General features: G+C 40.4%; 1 protein-coding gene across 15 annotated transcripts in view; it reads left to right on the top strand.

Moving 5' to 3' along the window:
- Positions 1 to 223: 223 nt before the first annotated feature.
- Positions 224 to 18,142, top strand: part of ANKS1A (ankyrin repeat and sterile alpha motif domain containing 1A) — a 171,490-nt gene continuing 153,571 nt past the window's right edge. For 9 of the 15 annotated variants that reach the window (XR_003852260.1, XR_003852258.1, XR_003852259.1 and 6 more), the window contains exon 1: positions 225 to 480. Coding sequence is in view for 11 of the 15 variants with exons in the window: in XM_029574026.1 (XP_029429886.1) it covers positions 296 to 480 (185 nt within the window). In the remaining 4 variants the exon portion in view is untranslated. Of the gene's footprint in view, positions 481 to 18,142 lie in introns of all 15 variants that reach the window. The other 6 variants (XM_029574035.1, XM_029574033.1, XM_029574031.1 and 3 more) reach the window with 2 other exon arrangements.

Raw genomic sequence — 18,142 nt, 5'->3', positions numbered from 1 at the left:
GGCGGTGTAAAAGGGACCCGTGCATTATTTCGCGCTGCTATTGCGGTAAAGCAAAAGCCCGCGCACTATTTCACGCGAGCGCCAGTCGGCAAGAGAACCAGTTCCTGGCGCGGTGACGTCAGGCGCTCCCCGGAAGTGATGGCTAAGCGGTACTCTCTCTCCGATTGGACGAGAGGGCGGGGGCCGGGTTGCTGGGAGACGGAGCCTGGCCGAGGCCAGGCCGGGGCGGGGAGGGAGGCGCGGGCCGCCAAAAGGGTGAGGGGAAGCCGGCTGCCGAGTGCCGCGAGCCCGCAGGATGGGGAAGGAGCAGGAGCTGCTGGAGGCCGCACGCACCGGGAACCTGCCTGCCGTGGAGAAGCTGCTCTCCGGCAAGAGGTTGTCTTCCGGCTTCGGCGGGAGCGGCGGAGGGTCCGGGGCGGGCGCAGGAGGTGGCGGGGCTGGGGGAGGAGGCTCCAGCCACCCGCTCTCCAGCTTACTCAGGTATGTACGGGGGGAGTGGCTGGTGAGCCTTATCCCCGGAGGGTGAGCAGGAGGTCTCCCGCATCACTGGGGGCCACTTCCCATAAGCTCTTGTACCCCATTCCTCGCTCCCCCAACCCCCGGGACACGTCCCATTGTCCCTGGCACCCAGTACCTTTCTGTCCACCCCTTCTTCCCCATTATCCTCAATCTCCGCTACCCGGCCTCTCACTACTTGGAGGACACGATGTATAATCCCCGGTATCCAGATCCCCCATCCGGGGACACTTCCCACGGTCCCCTCTACCATAACCTGGGGGACAGTCTTTGGTACCCTACCCTTCATCCCGGGCAGTGAAAAAGGAATAATGATGGATGCTCTCCACAGTCCGCTGCACCTTAATCCCAGGGGGGCGGTCTCTTGCTTTTTGTATCTTGCCTCTGGTGGATACTGCCACTGGCCTCTGCCATCCTGAACGTCATCCTCGGGAGATGGTGTCAGGTGCTCTGGCTTGTTGGAGTATGACCAGGACTTCCCTGACACCCTATGCCCCCATCTTCATCCTTGGTATGTGCATTTTTGTGTTATTGGTAGGCTGGGATGCTGGCTCTTTCAGCGCTCTTAACGCCTTAGAAGACTGTGGGTTTTGGGGATAGCTTCAGCATCTCTAACAATCCGGGAGACTTGAAATTGGGTACTGATTCAATATTTCTGCTAGCTTCTAGGGGGTATGAATTGCTAGTTTGGCACTCCCCGAGAGTTCAGGGTGAGTGCTTATCTGGTATCCATGGCACCCTGGAGAGGGCCAGAGATGTGTTTGGAGTCTCCTTCCACAGCATGTAGGAGAGGGCTTCCTCAAGACCATAGGATGTTAGGGCATTCCCACCCCCTAGCCAGTTGGGTATTTTGGAACCTTGTTACCTTCTCCAACTTCCTTGGCAGCCTTGACGGAATGAGAAGGCAATTCAGCGTGCTGTCATACTATAAGGTGTTGGGAGAAATGGCTTTTATACTTCTGGTATTTAGAGAAAAGCTCCAGCAGGCCTTGAGAATCTTTATTATTCATTTTAGCTGCTGGGAATAGAGATTTCCATCATTTCCTCAAAATGGGAAAACATTTGCACTGGATTGAAGAAGGCTTGCCTTTTTTGTTCTTTGTGAGGAAGAGAGAAATGTGTCCATTGGATTGTGTGCGTTTGTTACTCATGGTTTCTCCAATGTTTGTCTCTAAATTCTGCACGTGGGTAAATTGCTCTGAACTATATTCGCTTGGTCTAGTGCTCCTAAAATGATTGACATGTATGTGCTCTAGATAGATATTCCACCTGAAGTTACTTCTGGCTACTCTTTGACTTCTCATATTTCAGGGCAAAACAATCTCGTATCTAAGGCCTTTTATTTAACTTGGTTTTGTGTAGCAGCATATTGTTCGGTCAAGGGACACACCCCTTGCCTTATACACTGGAAATGGTTTGAAGGCCAGTGCAATAATTCTTTGCTCAGTACATGTTATCACAGTATTAACCTCATTAACGATTCAAGATATAATGATGTCATCTGATTGTGTGTTTTTAATATGATATGGGTGTAATCTGGTGCGCATTGTCAAAAACATGAAATCTACTCTGAGAATGTGATCTGAGTGGCTTATTATTTCTTCCAGTTTTGTGTTTGTGACAAATATCCTTTGGTGGCCTTAAGTGGGTCATTTTTCACATGGCATTAGATAGCATCTTTTATGTCCATATGAATGATACAGACTAGAGGTCCAAGTAGCTTTTCATTTTGAGCTTGGATTACAGTTAGTGCCATAAGTAATTGAAAGCCTTATTTAGCAAGAGCTTTGTCATGTTGTGAAAATGAGTATTTTGTGAGTAAAATTGTGTGGTTTCTATACTCTTTAATCTGTGTTTTGTTGATTGTATTTTATTTTTGGAGTCTGTTAGCCAAGAACGCAGGAGGTATATCAACTCCCTGCCTTTATCCACCACCTGGAGACTTTGGCTGTATTTATTGGTCTCATGACGCACGTTTTGTTGATGTTGGAATGGCTGAAAAAACATTATAAACATTATAAGGAGACTTTTCTTTCTTGCCATTCTTTAGGCCTACAGAGGACCACATGTGTATGTTAAAGATATTGTTTAGGACAATAGCTATTTTATTTTTAGATTAATTCAGTTTCTTTCTGTCCACAAATAAATTGACTCTATGCCCTTGCTGTTATTGGGAGCTTGATAGCAGGTGTAACACATTTTTCTCTAGTTCAGTTAATTAGTGCCTTTAACCAAAATATAATTATTAAAGCATAAAAGAAAGTGAGCAGGTATGTGCACAAGTTAAGCAAGTGTAGGAAGAGTAAAGGCTGATAGTCCAGGAAAACAATGTGGAATAGCAAACTATTGCTAATGTAATAGCTTGGTTACCAGTTCTCCCTGATTTTATAACCCTCTTTAATGCTGGAGTTGCATTTGCAAACCCAAAGCTGTGCAATCTGTGTGATAAGTTATTCCTACCAAACAACTACATTTTATTGTTATAACAGCACGTGAGGCTTCCACAGCTTTAAAATCCCGGAAGAAGAAAACTAGACTTACTGGGCCTGGCACAAAGCCTGCACCAACTCAGCTGTTGCTAGTTTCTGGAACTTGTCTGTCTGGATGCTTCTCAGGCTTTTGTTGAGCTACCAGAAAACTTATCCAAAGAAGCAAATGTTTCTGAACCCATTTTGCAGTATCTGCCGAGCTGGCAAAACAAAAAAAAAAAACAAACCCCTGAACATTAGCACATATAACATAGGCTGACTGGACAACAACAAAAAGGAGGTCAAAAGCTTAGCAAAGATTAATCAGGACAGAAATTTAAATAAGAGATACTGTGATCAAATGACACAATCTGGTATGTCATCTGCCTTGCAACGTGCAATATGATTTTCTGTGGCATAGTGGATAGCTTTTTCGGCTTACTTCATTAAAGAGTAGGTTATGAATGGGATGGAGTTGAACAAATTTATGGATGACCTCCCTGCTTCAGACCGAGCCATCTCTCTGGAGTGGGCCTCCATCTCTGGCTCATCCTATCTGCTTGTTGAGAATGAGCACTAACTGAGTTCTTTTTCTTGCACTGGTAACGTTAGGACTCTACCGGTAAACTAATACACACTTGCTTATAAGCAGACCTTAGACCAAGGCACATCAGTCACCAACTTGTTAGCTACCTGTACACTTTCTGGTGTATTTTACTAGTAGCTTCACCAGCTTGGTACTTGGGAGTAGCAAGTCCTAGAGACAGGGAAGTCATGGCAATGACATGTTCCAGCAGGCATGCTACTGTCAGTTTGTGTTTGTTTGCTCATATTGACATGCATATAGAAAACTTCAGCATTGTTTTGACACACTTGTTAAAGTGTGCTGTATTTGTGAGACTGGAATGCCACTTTCAGATAGCTTCAGGTTAGAAATTTGCTTCTGTTTTTAGCCTCCGATTTTAGCTGTGAAGTAAATTCCAAATACTGTCGTTTGAGATATATCCAGTCACCTAGTATGCCTTGACCTTCTGTACCAAATTCAGTATGCTTTCTACTGGCCTGGTTTCTCCCCTTTGTGCTGCTCCTCGGTTCTGCTCTTCCTTCTCCCGCCAGGACATTGGCATCTGTGTCCAGGGTCATTTCTGCCACTGGAGGTTCTTTCTTTCCCGTTTAGCTCAGCTTCCTTCTGCTTTGTAACTGAATAAGGAAACCACAATAGCAGAGTGCCCAAATGATACCACAAGAGTTCAGCTTCTCTTGAGAGTTGCTGGAAAGACAGGAAGTATCAAAACCCAGGATAGCCATGAAAAACAGAAGAGTAAATAGGGTTAGAGACAGTCTTGCCTTTTAAGCAGACTGACAGCATTTGAGCAGATCACTGTGTGCAGGTCTTACATTTAAGTTTATATTTTTTAAATTATTATTTTTTAATTTGCCCTTCCGCTCTCAAATATTCTTACTAAATAAATGTATGTGTTGTTGAAAAGTTTGAGATTGCACATTTGGGGATAGTTTTTCGAATTTTGCTCACAGCTAATGATGTTTTTATCTTGCATATCACTGAATTTTGTATCTTGGAGAAGGCCATGAAAAAACTCAATTCTGGGAAGAAAGCCTTTTCAAAATGCCTGAAAAATATCCAAAAATGTATTTTGATGTAGGGGATTCAGATATAGATCCCCCCCTCCCCCAGTCTGGTAGGGATTCGTTGGCACACAGAGGTCGTGATCTGCTGAAGCCTGGAGCGTGAGGGAAGACAACTGGTGCTACTGTGGTGCACCCAAAGAGGTTTCCTTGAGCCACCCACCTAGGACATCTGTACCATCTGGGGAGGAGAAAGAGAGTTGGTGGTGGCAGAGAATTTTGAGGCACACACTCTAGTGCGGCAGCATGGGAAATGCCAGTGAGTGTCTGTCTGTTGGGGCAAGGAGGGAGAGTGCAGGAGAGCGACCAGAAAGGAAACCCACATCTCCTAAGGTTGTGTGACTGGGATGGACTTATTAACATGGTGCATTTTGCAAAGTGGTGCAAGTATAATTGTTCTAATGTAAACCTTGTTATAATGTAACTTTTGACTCTGCCAATATCTGCCTCTTGTAATATGTTTATTGGCTACGTTATTGTTAAAACTTTTGTTCGATGTAAACAGAGTTGATTTGATCTGCATCAAGAAATTTGGTATAGAAAAACCTTAAATAAATAAATATGTGAGTTCTTTGTCAAAAACTTCTAAAGAAATGGTGCTTGCAAGCTGACTTGTTGCTCTTTTGGGGGAGGCCTTTCTTTAATCAGTAAGTGTACAAAGAAGACTGGAGAGTGTTTTCTGGTGGTACCTGTCATCAGATTGGTTTTACAGGCTGTGTGCGCTTGTGTCATGGAAGTCTTTCACTGTCTCTTAAGCCTGATATTTATTTTATTTATTTAACAGCTTTTTTTATACCGGTATTCGTGGGTACATCATATCGGTTTACATAGAACTAAAAGAAATACATATAGCAGGGGAGGGGAGCAGATGGATAAGGAGGATGTGCAAAAAGGGGAGAAGCATAGACTAAAAAGCGATAGAATTGACAAATGAGATGAAGACAATATACAAGAGAAAGAATAAACAATTGGAGCAAACAGGAATCTGCATTGTACAATATAACCAGGTAAATAACTTAAGAGGGAGGATAGTAACTGAATGAGATAAGTAGAAACGGGGAGGGGAGGAGGAGGATAAGCAAGGAGTAAAAATATTAAGTAAAAGGTGAGGCGATCAGTAACTGCAGTTTTAAAATAATCAGGTAAAAAACTTAATAGGGGGGATAATAGAAATGAGGAGGGTGGAAGGGAGTGACAAAATTATTATCAACTAAAATGCAAAGGGAGGGAGGGAGTGATACTTCACTTGGAATACATATCCAGCACAGCTCACTGCTTCAATGGCAGGGGGATGAAGAAAAGAGGATTTATATTCAGACAACAACCAACAAGGACTGAATTGCACAGCCTGGGTAAACAAATAAGCGTGGGGATAGCTTGCTTATTGCGGCAGTTACTACCCCCAACAATTAAGCAAGATACTTCATTTAGATGCAGCTCCTGCACTGCTCTCTACATCAAAGGTGGGGGTGGAAGGTAAATAGAACCAAAATGTTACTAATAAGGGCCAAGAGTAACAGATAAAGTATGAGAAAAAAAAAAAATAAAACAAGTGTGAAAGCTTGCTGGGCAGACTAGATGGGCCATTTGGTTTTCTTCTGCCGTCATTTCTATGTTTCTATGTCTCCATGACGGATTAGGACTTATTCTGGTGCAGGCACCACACTGCAGCCAAAAGACCGCAGAGCTGAAAAATACTTTTGAGCAGGGGCAGAGCATATTGAACACATGTTTTTACAAAACAGTAATTGGACACTTTCCAGTGCTGTTCAGGTTTTTCTTTCTTTTTTCTTTTATTTTTTTTTGCTCCAAGGGAAAGCAGCCTCATGGCACAATAACGGGGTGACTTTATAAAACATAGATCTTTCCCCCTCTGACTTTGGTCTATCTGCTCGCTTTTTCTAATATTAGAATGACTCCTGTACACACACGGCTGCAGTGCAGTAAAAAAATAAACTGAGAGCAAAGTGTAGTCTGTGTTCTTTCCTGACTGGATGTTGGATGGTTTGATAGCGACTGGCCTGTTGGCTGGGAGCAGCTCAGAGCCAACATGTTCTGGCCACAATAATGACCTCTGCTACAGAGTATAAGCAAGCAAGTGAGTTTTAACCCCTCGACTAAGCAGCTGTGACCTGGAAGTCAATGCATTTAGTCCAAAAGATTTGAATTTTATAAGGTGATTTTCCTGAGTTCTAAATATATTTCTGCTCTCCTATAGACATTATGCTCAGATATGTGTGATTAACACATCGTTCTTTATCCTGGAGTTTATAAAAACAAAACTGCATTTTTCGTTTCTTTACAACCTATGTCAAAACAGAAATTTCACTCCTAAATTCAGATGTTCCTCCCCTGTACGTAAATGCTCTAATAGCAGTGGACATGCTTGCTGACTTGTCTGATGTCCCAAACCAAGCTGGCTGATTAAGAAAATACAACAGGATAATGTGTTCAAATCAGATGTGAAAAGGGTAGAAAAAAGTAACGGTGGCAGCCCCTCCATATTGAGGAATGATGAGTGCAAACTGGTACAGACATAAAACTGCCCGATCCAACAAAGGAAGATTATCCTGAAATGTCCAGTGGTGGTGTATACAGCTGCTATATTGTGAAGTGATTGTTCTCACTTTGATTCTCATCTGGCATGAGTTCATTCCTGCTCTGTGATTGTGACCAGCAAGTCTGGCCATCCTGTAACTGAGAAGAAAACATGACCAGCCTAAACAGAATAGTGGTGGCCAGCTTTCTTTTTTTTTTAGTTTCATATTCTGCACTGTGTAATTACGTATCACATAGACTAGCACTGGTGGAATGCCTTAACATCGAGGTACATGAACAAATACAATAAAATACAACAAAATGCAAGCTATTTAAACTAGAACTGGTAACATTCAAGGAAAGTATTGTCCTGGTAAACTTTTTTTTTATTTTTTTAATAGTCCTCATCATCCTCTAGCCTGGGTTAGGCAACAGATTCTGTTCTGTCTCCATTGTAGATCACAGTTGGTCCCTTTTTTTCCTCAGTTTGCCTGAATCTCTCTTTCCTGTCAGTCAATGTTGAAAAGCTACTTTTGGGGATCTTCCAAGTTCCATTCTTTCTACATATTTCCATTGTTGTTTATAATTGAGGTTTTTGTAGTATAGAGGCAAAATGTTGTGCCCTTGGAGAAGGGAACAAGCTGAAACAAGGAAGCAACTGTGGGGTAATGTTTGCTTTAACCAAAGTAACAAGTAACTTTTTTTTTTTTTGCGTTTCTGGCATGTTTTATGCTATGTAACCGTTCCAGGCACACATATTCATGGATTGGAAAATCCATCATCTGCATCCCTGCAAAGAAATAATTGGTTGTGAGGAAAGGTGACCTCTACAGACTGTTGTCCAACAGAACTATAGTATTTCTGCACACAAGACTTATTTGGATTCGCTCATCATTCCCAAGTATGTCCCATGACACAATTTTTGTCAAGTTGAAATTGCCAGTGGCTGGAAGTGGCTAATAATTTTAAGGATTGTAATGCAAGGAAGGAATGAGAGTTATGATCTGAATTTGGAACTATGGCCTAAATGTGGTCTTAATCTAACTTCTAGAAGGCAAATGTCAACACTGCAGTGAATTTATCAAAGTAATTAGGGCTGTCTGGTGCCTTCGTTGTCAGCCCTCTGTAGACCTGGAAGCTGAATTATTTCCCACACCCGACCTTCCAAAATGAGATTGAAGAGCCCAGGCAGAGGCATATAAGAGCAATGGATCTTTTCTATGGATGAGTAGAAGACTTTGCTTTATTCAGCACTGTCACAGTGACAACTTTCATGAACACCTAAGAATTAACATATTGGGTCAGTCTGAGGGTCCATCAAGCCCTGTTTCCAACAGTAGCCAATCCAGGTCACAAGTACTTGGCAAGATCCAAACAGTAAATACATCCCATACTGCTATCATGCAGAGATAAGTGGCTATTCCCTATGTCTACTTGGTTAATAAGTTTATGAACATCTCCCCTAGGAATTTATCCAAGTCTTTTTTTTAAACTTGTTTATGCTAACTGCCTTAACCACATAAGAACATGCCATACTGGGTCAGACCAAGGGTCCATCAAGCTCAGCATCCTGTTTCCAACAGTGGCACATCCTCTGGCAATGAATTCCAGAGCTTAATTGTGTGTTAAGTGAAAACAAATTTTCTCTGATTTTGTTTTGAATGTGCTACATACTAACTTCATGTAGTGTGCCTTAGCACTAAAGCTATTCAGCCAGAAAACAAAAAGCAGTTGAAAAACTTTGACTTATAACTCCCAAATAGAACACAACAGAGTCTTTATTTGGAAAGAAGACTTCTGCTAAATTGCTTTGTCAATATTATTAATTTTTTACACAATCTGCAAAAAAAAATATGCAACCGGAAGCAGAACCTTGTGACATACATGAACGGTGCAGCCAGTTGAACTATAAATGCCAGAAATGTGGTTGGATTAGGAAATGCTTCACGTGTTTTCAAAGCTTTTTTTAAGCAGGATTATACCTTTATGGTTCACTAGGGCGGTCCCTTTGGTGTGAACACCAGTCACTCCTAAAAGTGACATGCAGATCGAGGAGGGTGGTGGAGGAGAGGCCAGAGTGCAGGCTATTTCGAGAAGCTTTTGGCTGTAGATTTCAAAGGCATTTTATGATCTGTTAAAAGGGGAAACAGAACAAAATCCCTAGTTGACCTGCGCTGGTTCTGAGGTAAAGTTTCAGTTGCACATCCTCTTTATCATTGATTTTAATAGTCATCATTGCCTCGTGTCATGTTGTACAGGTCCCATTTAATGCTCTTGTTTTTATGTCAATACCTTATGAATGTTATTCTCTGTAAATCTCTCTGATCAAAAATTTGGAAGGCCGGTATATAAATATTTGTAAATAGTTTTCCAGGATCTTAATCATATCATATATACTAACGTACGTTTGTTTGTTTGTTTGTTTATTGCTTTTCTATACCGACATTCACGACACATGTTCTATCATATCAGTTTACATCGAACAAGGTAAATACACATTAACTTAAATGTAGCTAGGGGACTACTGTTAGAGAATAGAGAGAAGGTGAGTTAAAAGAACAAGGGTCAAAGACTAAGGTAGAGAATCCCAAAACGGTCAGTCGGGTTTTAAAGGATATCCACAATGAATAAGCATGAGAGAAATTGACGTATTCTGGGTCCCCAGTGCATGCAGATTCTCGCGCTTGTTCATTGTGGACATTCTGAAAACCCGACAGACTGTAGCGTTAGTAGGCTACACTGCTCTGGAACTTCTGGCTGATATGCCTTGAGATGCTCAGTTACTGCACAGGAAAGAGGGAACACAGAGCTCATGACACGTTTTGCATTGCTGGCTTTGTCTGAGCCTAGGATGGTCATTTTTAGTGGTTATCACCTGTCTTCCAGAAAGAATATCCCAAGTCTCAGATTGCAGTTTGTGTTAAGGTGGTGTAATAGCCATTGCTGACGTCTTGTTTTGTTTTTTTGTCACAATTAATAAAGCACTTTTTCTAAACCAAACTTCATTTATTGATATTAAAGTAACAGAAGAGAACAGAGCTTGCCTTAATAAAGGAGCATTATGTGCCTGAGGCAGAATCCTGCAGGGCATGTCCCTTAATTGAGTTCTTTATTGCAAAAGATAAAATGTAAGATGATGGCCTATTGCAGTATTTTGTGCAAATTCAGCAGATTGTTACACAGAGCTGGATTAGAATAAAAATGCTATTAATTGCTAATTAGAGAGAAATTTTCTGTGATTGCTAAAATACACGACTATATACATTTAGAGAGAGTTATTTATTAATAGTAATGTTTAGGGATTTTTCATTGAGTGCTGTGCATTCATAAGTACCCCTTCTAAGCTCAGCTGGGAGTTGGAGTACCATCAGGAAGGGAAGTAACATTGAAAAGCAAGAAAAGATTTTCAGTCTTAAACCCTGATGCTTCCTCATAGCCTGGTCATTTTCTATCTATATTTACTGTCATATATAAATTTCTTAAAATCTCCTTTTTTATGTACATTCATGTCTTTTCTCCCTTTATGCATCAATGGTTTGTATGTGCATGCAAGCTTTTACACATATATATGTGGCGCTCACTTAGACACACAGCATATCTCAATGCAATGATGTAGTCCTAGGACAATATGGATATCAAAACACACATACTGTTCAACCACTTTAAAAAGTAAGACTCACCCACTCTGACTACTCATAACACACTTCTGGTTTTCACACTGGTGCCAAGAGGGATATTATGGTGAAAAAGGCAACAATTTGATATTTAAAGTAATCTGAAAGTAGAAGAAACAGCGGCTCGAACAAGATGACAACCCCCTGATGCAGTGGCGTGAAACATGGACCTATATCAGGGAGTTCCAGTTTCATGACATACTAAGATAAATTTTTAATTGCAAAAGAAAAATGGAAATTAGATATTGCCTGATGATTATATATAAGGTAAAGAAGGTGTTTGATACCGGGAGTGCCTTTTATGATGGTCGCATAGATGGCAGCAATAATTATCTATCTGGGAAGGTTTTCTCTGGATATTGATTTAAATTTAAAATTTCCTTCCAGTTGTTCACCATTGATACTCAGAACACTGCACATCATGACATGCAATATAATCTATACACATACTCCCTTATCCTCTTCACACCACATATGTAGTATTAATAGTTATAAGTCCACACTCAAATCCTGCAGAAATACATATCATAATATAGGATCATTCATGCACAAAATGACATCATGCAATAGAAATGCAACAAAATACAGCTTTTATTTCTAAAACAGAAAGTGTAACAAAATACAGCTCCAGTCGCTGGTGCTGTTTGGAAGGCCGAGAACGGTAATATTTATATTAATTTGCTCTATGCAAAATGGTTTTATATTTCATGTCTGTATGTGACTTTGAGGTAACCCTCATGTTTTATCTTTACTGGAGAACTAAAGCCTCAGGCTGCAATTTCTTTATTGAAACAGGAGACCTTGAAAAGCTTACTCTGACCGAGTGCATGGTTTGTGGCAAAAATTACCAAATATCTTTCAGCCATACCTCCCCCCTCCCCCCCCCCCAAAAGCTCTATATTGGGCAAATCAAACCCTGATGGTTTTAAATACCAAATAACTAATTGGAATCATCAGCTTTGCATGTCAAAAGGTGCTGGATGTTTTGGAACCATAAACTTTGAAAATCTGAACTATGCTGCAGTCTAGAGCACTGTTTGTTTTATTTTATTACACAAGAATTACAAATACAAATATATTACAATGTAACAAAAAAAAAAAGAAAAAAACAAGATAAAAACAGACATAAACAAAGATAGCACCTATACTGCAATCATCAACACTCTTGCACAAAAGCTTCATTATAAATAATGGCTTTGAATAGTTCCCTAAAGACCACCATGTCTTTAATTTTTCTCATAAAATTAAGAGAAATGTCCCAGCAAAGGCAAAAACTCAACTTCTTTTAATACTAAGTGAGCACTTTTGACTGTAGACCAAGAAGCAGATTGTTACTAAAGACTTCTTTGTGGGAGATAGGGAATCAAGAGATTTAAGGTACTCTGGCTTATTCTGCTTCAACAGTTTAAAGACTGTTTTAAGTACCTTTAATTTAATTTGTTGCTGTACCGGCAGCCAACGCAGATTCTGCAAAATGGGGGTTATATGCTCATTTTGTCTATGTAAGGCCTGATCAATCACAATTCCCTTCATACCAAATCACAGCAATAATCAATCACTGCACGTCCAAAATTATTGAATGTATCTATAGACATGGATTTATAGGACACAGCTAATACGTATTTACCCAAGGGAAGACTTGTCTCACCAATCTGCTATAGTTAAAGGAGTTAATCATGTGGATACAGTGTATTTGGATTTTCAGAAGGCATTTGACAAAGTCCCTGATAAGAGTGATTAAAAAGTCATGGGATAGGAAGCAATGTTCTATTGTGGATTGCGAATTTGCTAAAAGACAGGAAGCAGAGTAGGTCAGTTTTCTCAATGGAGGAAGGTAAATAGTGTAGTGCCTTAGGGATCTGTACTGGGATGAGTGCTTTTTAATATATTTATAAACGATCTGGAAAAGAGAACAGTAAGCGAGATGATCAAATCTTCAGACAAGACAAAATTATTCCAAGTTGTTAAATCACAAGTGCATTGTGAGAAATTGCAGGTGAGCCTTATGAGTCTGAGCATCCAAATAAATGGCTGATGAAATTTAATGTGGGCAAGGCAAAATGACCCACATAGGAACAAGTAATCCAAATGGAGAAGAGATGGCTGAGGGGAGATAGAGATCTATAAAATCATGAGTGAAGTAGAACTGGTAAATGTGAGTCAGTTTACACTTTTAAATAATACATTTAGAGGACATTCCAAAAAGTTACTAAATAGCACATTTAAAATCAGCGAAAAAACTTTTTCACTCAACACACAATTAGCTTTGGAATTCATTGCCAGAGCATGTGGTAAAGGCATTTAGAGTAACTGGGTTTAAGAAAGATTTGGACAAATTCTGGAGGAAATGTCCATAAATGGTTATTAATCAAGTAGACTTGAGGAAAGCCACTACTTCTCCCTGGGGATAAGCAACATGGAATCTGTCTACTATTTGGGATCCTGCCAGGTACTTGTGACTTGGATTGGCCACTGTTGAAAACAGGATACACGGCTTGATGGACTCTTGGTCTGACCCAGATCTTACTCATGTTTTTACTGAAATGATCTTATCCAGATCAGCACAGCATTTATTTATTTTAAAATGTTACCCGTCCTTCCTACGTTCAGGGCAAAGTACAGCAAAACATACATAATAATATATAAAAACAGGAACAATATAGCATAACACAAAAGTGACATTTCTGATAAAACAATCAATATGATTGGGTTACAGTGGAGGCTGGGAGGATGGATAAATTTGTGTTAGGCTAATTCCAAAATGACTTTCTGGAAGAGATGTGGTTTCAGTGTGTTTAGTGTGTTTTTTTTAATTCCTTTCATGGAGTGTTGTTAATTCCTGTGGGATGGTGTCTGGGGAAGAACACACATTCCCTTGTCTTATCAAAATGGACTATCTTTGGAGAGGGAAGACTGGAGGATCTCGGAGTCCTAATGGAGCGTGAATTTTTAACACAGCAATCTCTGGGGATTGAATATGATGAACGGCAGCTTATACTGAATGCAGTACAGAGAGGACACGCTAATATGCCTGTGAATTGGAGTTCCCGTGAGAAGTCTAGCTGCAGAGTTACATAGAATTGGCAGGGGCTGAATGTAGGCGGCTGGTAGGCTGATTAAAAGCGAATCATAATAGGCAATCCCAGAAAATAGAAGGGGTTGTAAAACAGAGCGAAAATCAGCAAGGTTTGAAAGGGGTTTTAAATATCGGAGTAAACTTTATAGATGGAAAGAAGATTGAGTAGTCATTTTAATATGATCCTGCATGGGCAGGGTCAATAATGACTCCAAGATTGCAAACATTTTGAGAGAGAGTAATGATCTGATTTATTAAAGAGAATATTTCCTGGGATATATTAAGAATCAGAAAGTGGAACCGTATGATGATTTCAGTTTTCATGATATTTAAAGGCTAATTTATTCTGACTAAGCCATGACTGGATAGTAGAAAGGCAGAAAAGAAGAAATACTTTTGTGTAGAGGGAAAAAGAACTGGATATCATCAGTATAAAATTTAGTGTACCCCAGGGTCATGCAAAATACAGCATAGAGGTGTGAGATAGATGTTAAACATAGCATATGCAGGTCAGACACTTTATTGCAAAATATGCATGTGAACACATTCTCTTTTAGGCGCTATACACCTTCCGTTCCCCGTGTAGGAGTGAAAATGCTTTCCAGAATGTATAACTGATTTGTTATTCTGGGCTAGTCTAATGAATATTCAAACAATCACCAATCGGAGAACAATATTGTTACAATGTACTCTGGTGTCCGGTATCACTAATATAACCTGGTTATAACTCAGGTTTCTGTGTATACGTTTTAAATTTAATATGTGTGAAGTGTAAGTGCTCTCATATATTTTGATGATCTTAACCTTTTAGATTATATCTTAAAAAAATAAATGGGATCATTTTTGTAAAAACAATTCCCTCCTTAACGGTCAACCCAATTCACCTGCTTTTAGAGAAAATCTTTGCACTTACCTTGTTGAATTGCAGGACAAAGCCATCACTAGTCTCATTTGATCTGTTTCTGTGAAAAATGGGGCCATCTGCCCGACACTGGCAATGTTTCGACGAAAACCGTCTGCTTCAGGGACTCAGAGAGATATGGAGTGTCATGTTCCCTTCTAAAATGCCATTCTCTTTGTCGGACGGCGTGTGTATGCGTCATTGAGGTGTAGGCATGCACAGAAACCCAAGTTATAACCAATGTATATTAGTGATACCGGACACCAGAGTACATTGTAACAATATAGTTCTCCAATTGGTGAATGTTTGAATATAGTTAGGGAGAACTTGTGAAGTTATGTGGTTTGTGGTCTAGTCTAATGAATTACGAATCTTAAAAAAAAAATTACATTTGGTAATATAGTAGATGGATGAAAACGATGCTTGGATTGCCCCCGTTGTCTTCCTCGCTGGCTTTCCACCACTTTGAGTAGAAGAACATACTTAGAGTTCAGAAAGCAAACACAACATGGATAAACACAGGATATCTCTGAAGGAGTGATGGGAATTATAATGCTAACCTACTTGGGCAGACTAGAAAGGCCATACAGTCTTTCTCTGCTGTCATGCTTGTGTTTCTAAAAGCATGGTTTGAGTCCGGTTTATCCGAATGGTCATCAGAAGGCTTGGACAGCACAAGAGTGACCCAAATCTGTTACATAAGGTTAAGGTTAGGACATGAGGGCGAATTAGATGTGAAATGAGTGTTGGGTACATATAAGGAAGGAATAGAGGAGGAATATTCAAAGGAGCTACTAAATTGTAGTGGGAAATTTTGAGAGAACATGAAACCTATAGTAACAGTGACCTTTCCGAGGGATTTATGAGCCAGGTTGGTGCTTATGGATACTGGAGCAAGGGAAAACACTATACTTGAATGTAACTCGCCTTGAGCTACCAATGAAGAGGTATGAGCTAAATGCACATTAAATAAAATGGGTATACGTTCTATTTTCTGAAGTGAGATTATGTAATTGTACGCATAGTTTAAAGGTTGTTGTGGAGTGTATTTGGATGATGACTCTAAATGGCCTTGTATGTAGTGGAGTTGTTTTCAGAACTCTAAATAAATAAATAAACGTGCCTTTGTTACAGGGAGGTGTGTTTAGTAACTGCTTTGGTTACTACAACAACATTGTATAAGGGTGAGCCAAAAATAGGGGGGCTCCCAGTGCTTATGCTTTGCTTCTTGTGTAGGGTTTTGAAATGTCTGAGGTTGGCATGTTGACTGATGTGGTTAGATTGTGGGAGCTGTGATTTCCTGAAGACGCGCTCTCTACCTGTGGAGGCTGCGGTTTCAGAAAGATTTAATTTCCTCCTCTTAACAGTCACTGTGAGTGCTGGTAGCACTGTGTGGACCCTGATTTCAGGAGCAGTGCGATGGCTTTAAAGATCATTGGCCCCTTGTCTGTCTGAGGGGAGTGCCGTTCTGCTTCTGGGGATGGTGGAAAGACCGAAGATGGAAATGTAACTTGCCTTGTGAGCTGTGTGCAGGTCCTGTAGAGAGAACTTTACTGGGCAGTGTACACATATGGGTGGTTTTTAAAAGCCATTTCCATGGGTAAAATCAAAGTCTGAAATAGGCTTTTAGAATATTGTCCACTCTATATGCAGGTAAAAGTACGCAGTAGTGCCAATACGCACAAACTTGTACCTGTGGTAGGGGGAGGCCTTTCTGGGTTTTTGAATTCACCAAAGCATGCATGTAATTTTTCGCAGGAAAACTATCTGCATAAATTAGCAGCTGTAAATGTGTGCAGGTTGACTTTTTTTTTTTTTCTAGGTCATTTTTGGAAAGTTTACATCAAGTCTGTGGGCAGTTACACAATTACTCTCAGGGTCACCAGAGGTCAGTTAGGGATTACGTAGCACCAGGAAGCCATACTTGGCCCCAGCGGATTGACTGGGAGAGGAGGGTGTGAAGTGATAGGTATGCTGACGAATGGGTGCCATCATGCTTGCTTAGCCTGTTTTGTTTCCTCTGGCGTTCGCTTAGAATGATGTTGTATTTTCTAAAGCCTGTAACTTTTATTTATCTTGTAAGTTTTTTTTTTTTTCTTTTTCTCCCCGTTTTATTTTAATCATTCTATATATTACTGTGGCAACACTGGTAAAATTATCATGCTAATAGTTACCTGAATCTGATGTTGCTGTGGGATAACTTCAGCTACCAAGCAGTGTGACTACATTTTTCTGATCTTCTGTCTTGTGATTGGTTTGTTTTTTTGTTTGCCTGTGTTACTCTGTTAGTTACCTCACAGCTACTGTTTTGTTTTTTTATTCATAACTTTTATGATTTTTCTTTCTATCTTTTTTTTTTTTTGCCTTACACTCCTTCCTTGGTGGCATCACATTTTCTCCATTGGCTTATCTGCTGCTGATATGCCTAGGAAGATCTCGTTTGCTATTCTGTCCCGCAGCAATGCATAAATAGCAGTGACTGAGCTTGACAGTGGCAGCAGCTGTGCATTCTGGTTCTGTGAGGCCAGACAGGTCTTGAGGTGACTGCCTTAAAAACTCCAATATGAGCAGACCTTGCTTACGCAATGCTGCGGGAAGTGGCTACTGAGGATGGAGAAGGTGAGGCTTAGTTGTGTTGGAATAGGGAGGGGGTATCCGTTTTCTAGGTCATTTAGTATTGTAAAGCACCGAGAGTCACTATTGTGCACCTCCGCCCTTCTAATCCTTCCTGAAATGTACCTGAGAAAGGGGCAACATAACCACAGGACCTACATCTGTCATCTTATTTTCTCTCTGCTAGAAAATAAATCAAAGCTGGTGTTTCTTTGCACACGTCTTGCATCTTCCCTCCACAGTTCTGGCCCATTCAGCTCTGCAAGCTTTCAGTGTCATTGTATTGCAGAAGACATGAAATAGAAATGAGGTACTGGCACAAGCAGTACTTAAGTTAGGGTATACATCCCAGCAGAACACTACGTTCATCACAACCACTACTCGACATCCCTTCATCACATCATGCCAGTCTCGATTGCAGTAGAGAACGGGCCTTTTCAATTGCTGGTCGAACATTGTGGACCTCCTTATTGCTTCAGCTTCTCAATATCAGTAACCCAAAGGAATTCAAGAAAGCCCTAAAAACACATTTTTTTCACTCAAGCCTTTAAAGATTTAATACCAACCGTTTCCGGCAGTTGATCAATTATGTCCTTTGTAATAAGTGAGTGTTAGTTTTGCCGAGTTATTGTTAAGATATGTAGGTACTAATGTTTGTTATGAATTTTATGGATGTTTTTGTTACCCACCCCCCAACTTGGAGGGCACA

Source organism: Rhinatrema bivittatum, chromosome 12, assembly GCF_901001135.1.
Source record: "Rhinatrema bivittatum chromosome 12, aRhiBiv1.1, whole genome shotgun sequence".
NCBI classification, from domain to species: Eukaryota; Metazoa; Chordata; class Amphibia; order Gymnophiona; family Rhinatrematidae; genus Rhinatrema; species Rhinatrema bivittatum.
The sequence above is the reverse complement of the archived record's forward strand: the minus strand, read 5'-3'. Positions and strand labels throughout refer to the sequence as shown.